This window comes from Saprolegnia diclina (genome assembly GCF_000281045.1).
Source record: "Saprolegnia diclina VS20 unplaced genomic scaffold supercont1.47, whole genome shotgun sequence".
NCBI lineage: Eukaryota > Oomycota > Saprolegniomycetes > Saprolegniales > Saprolegniaceae > Saprolegnia > Saprolegnia diclina.
Genome location: NW_008246114.1, coordinates 310,601 through 312,302, shown reverse-complemented (window position 1 = coordinate 312,302; position 1,702 = coordinate 310,601). Strand labels below are relative to the sequence as shown.

At 56.3% G+C, this 1,702-nt stretch overlaps 1 protein-coding gene across 1 annotated transcript; it reads right to left on the bottom strand.

Annotated features, from left to right (window-relative positions):
* Positions 1–48: 48 nt before the first annotated feature.
* Positions 49–1,580, bottom strand: SDRG_12194 (hypothetical protein). The gene is made up of 8 exons (XM_008618257.1): positions 1,305–1,580; positions 1,124–1,252; positions 964–1,065; positions 817–921; positions 660–758; positions 522–608; positions 363–461; positions 49–291 (listed from the first exon to the last, which is right to left on the bottom strand). Exons 1-8 carry the CDS (start codon positions 1,374–1,376, stop codon positions 196–198), a joined length of 789 nt encoding a protein of 262 aa, XP_008616479.1. The 5' UTR covers positions 1,377–1,580; the 3' UTR covers positions 49–195.
* Positions 1,581–1,702: the final 122 nt, after the last annotated feature.

Genomic DNA, 1,702 nt, shown 5'->3' with positions numbered 1-1,702 from the left:
TTCACCATATCTTTGTTATTGCATGGAATACCTCATTTCAACAACTCTGGGACATGGTCCACTTCTAGCCCACGTCAACATTGACGCTTTGCCAGTAGAGCGCTGCAAAGGCCAGTATCATCTGATCGTTAACCCTCCTCAACCTACCATTGTATTCTCACCGCAGCGACATTTTAAAGATGAAAGAAAAAGGTATCACACAACGGTCCAAGCCCGGGCGTTGGCTTCGGCACCGCGTAGAGCTGCAGCGATCGTCGCCGACGCCGCTAGCATCAACGACGTCGCACCGTCCTACAGCACACAAATATTATATGGCACTCTGCAGCGTCGCCAATGTGATCAACAATCCCTACTCATCATACCTCGGTTCTCGCAAACACATTTGCGTGGACCTCCAAGAGGTACTGGACTGCCGCGTCTTGACCTCCCTTGGCAGCTACATGCAACGGCGTTTGACCGAGCTACACAACGCACTAGCGTCAAAGTCGTCAGGGCGATGCTGTCTCCACCTCATCACAAACGTCGACAGATGTAAAGAACTGAGAGAGCTGAGAGAGGACAATGGTGTTGCCACCCAGCGCAGCAGCATGCAGGAGCGTGGACCCGTCCTAAAGTGAGAGCTCATTGGTACCTCAGTAGTGACGAGTAGTGACGCGAACGGTGGTGATGGTTTTGGTCTTGGCGTTGGCTTGGAGCAAGCGCGCAACGACTGTGTCGTGACCCGCTCTGGCCGCGACGAAAAGGGGCACTTCACCACCCTATGTATCAAGTTGATACATAAATAGGTTGGCCGAATGGCAGAGGGGGATGGAGTACATGGTTGGTGCAATTGAGCCCGCTGTCGCCTTCATTTCTCAGCAGTCGATCGACGATGTCGGTGTGTCCGTTGGCCGCCGCAAGGTGCAGTGGCAAACAGCCTCTCTACATCGTCTCCAGACGCTTCACCGTAGCATGGTTGTGTACTTGGTCGCTCCGACGCGCGAGTGACGCATCGGCTCCGAGCAGGCGTTGAGCGATCGTTTCGAACCCGTTGGTGGCCGCCACATGCAGCGCCGTCACACCATCCTACGCCCATAGCCAACAATAAGAACTTAGAGCGTAATATATGCTCATATCATCGTACGTGACTGGTGGCAGCCGGGCTGATGCCAGCGCGCAGGAGGGCGTCAACGTTGCGCGCGTGCTTGGTCCATGCGGCGTGAAGCAGTGCGAGCCCCTGGACGCGATTTTGAAGCAACGCGCGCCGTTGACCCTACCCCCATATGTCGTTGGCACAAAATCGTAAAATGGCATGGCTAAGAGACGTCGCTGAGCCGGTCCACACGCGCGTTCGCGCGGACGGGTAGCAAGAAAGCCCCAATGTCGTTGGACGCCATGGCGCACACCAACGCAGTTCGACCCTTCTGCAGTCAGCGGTGGCAACACGAGCATAGAGACTTGGCGTGTAGCTGGTCGGTGGCGTCGACCACAAGGTCTGGTCGGGTGAGAAGGTGTTGTAGAATAAGCAAGTCGCGCGACGCAACAGCCAGATGCAACAGCGGTGTGCCCTCCTACTCGAAGCAAAAACGCATGTCGCGGCCGAAACATACGTCGCTTCGAACCGGATCACGCCCATTGACATTGACAGTGACGTTGCGCGCGACACGGCCTCCGACGGTGCCCGTGGGTGGCGCCAGAAGACTCTCCACGTCTGAGAGGCGTC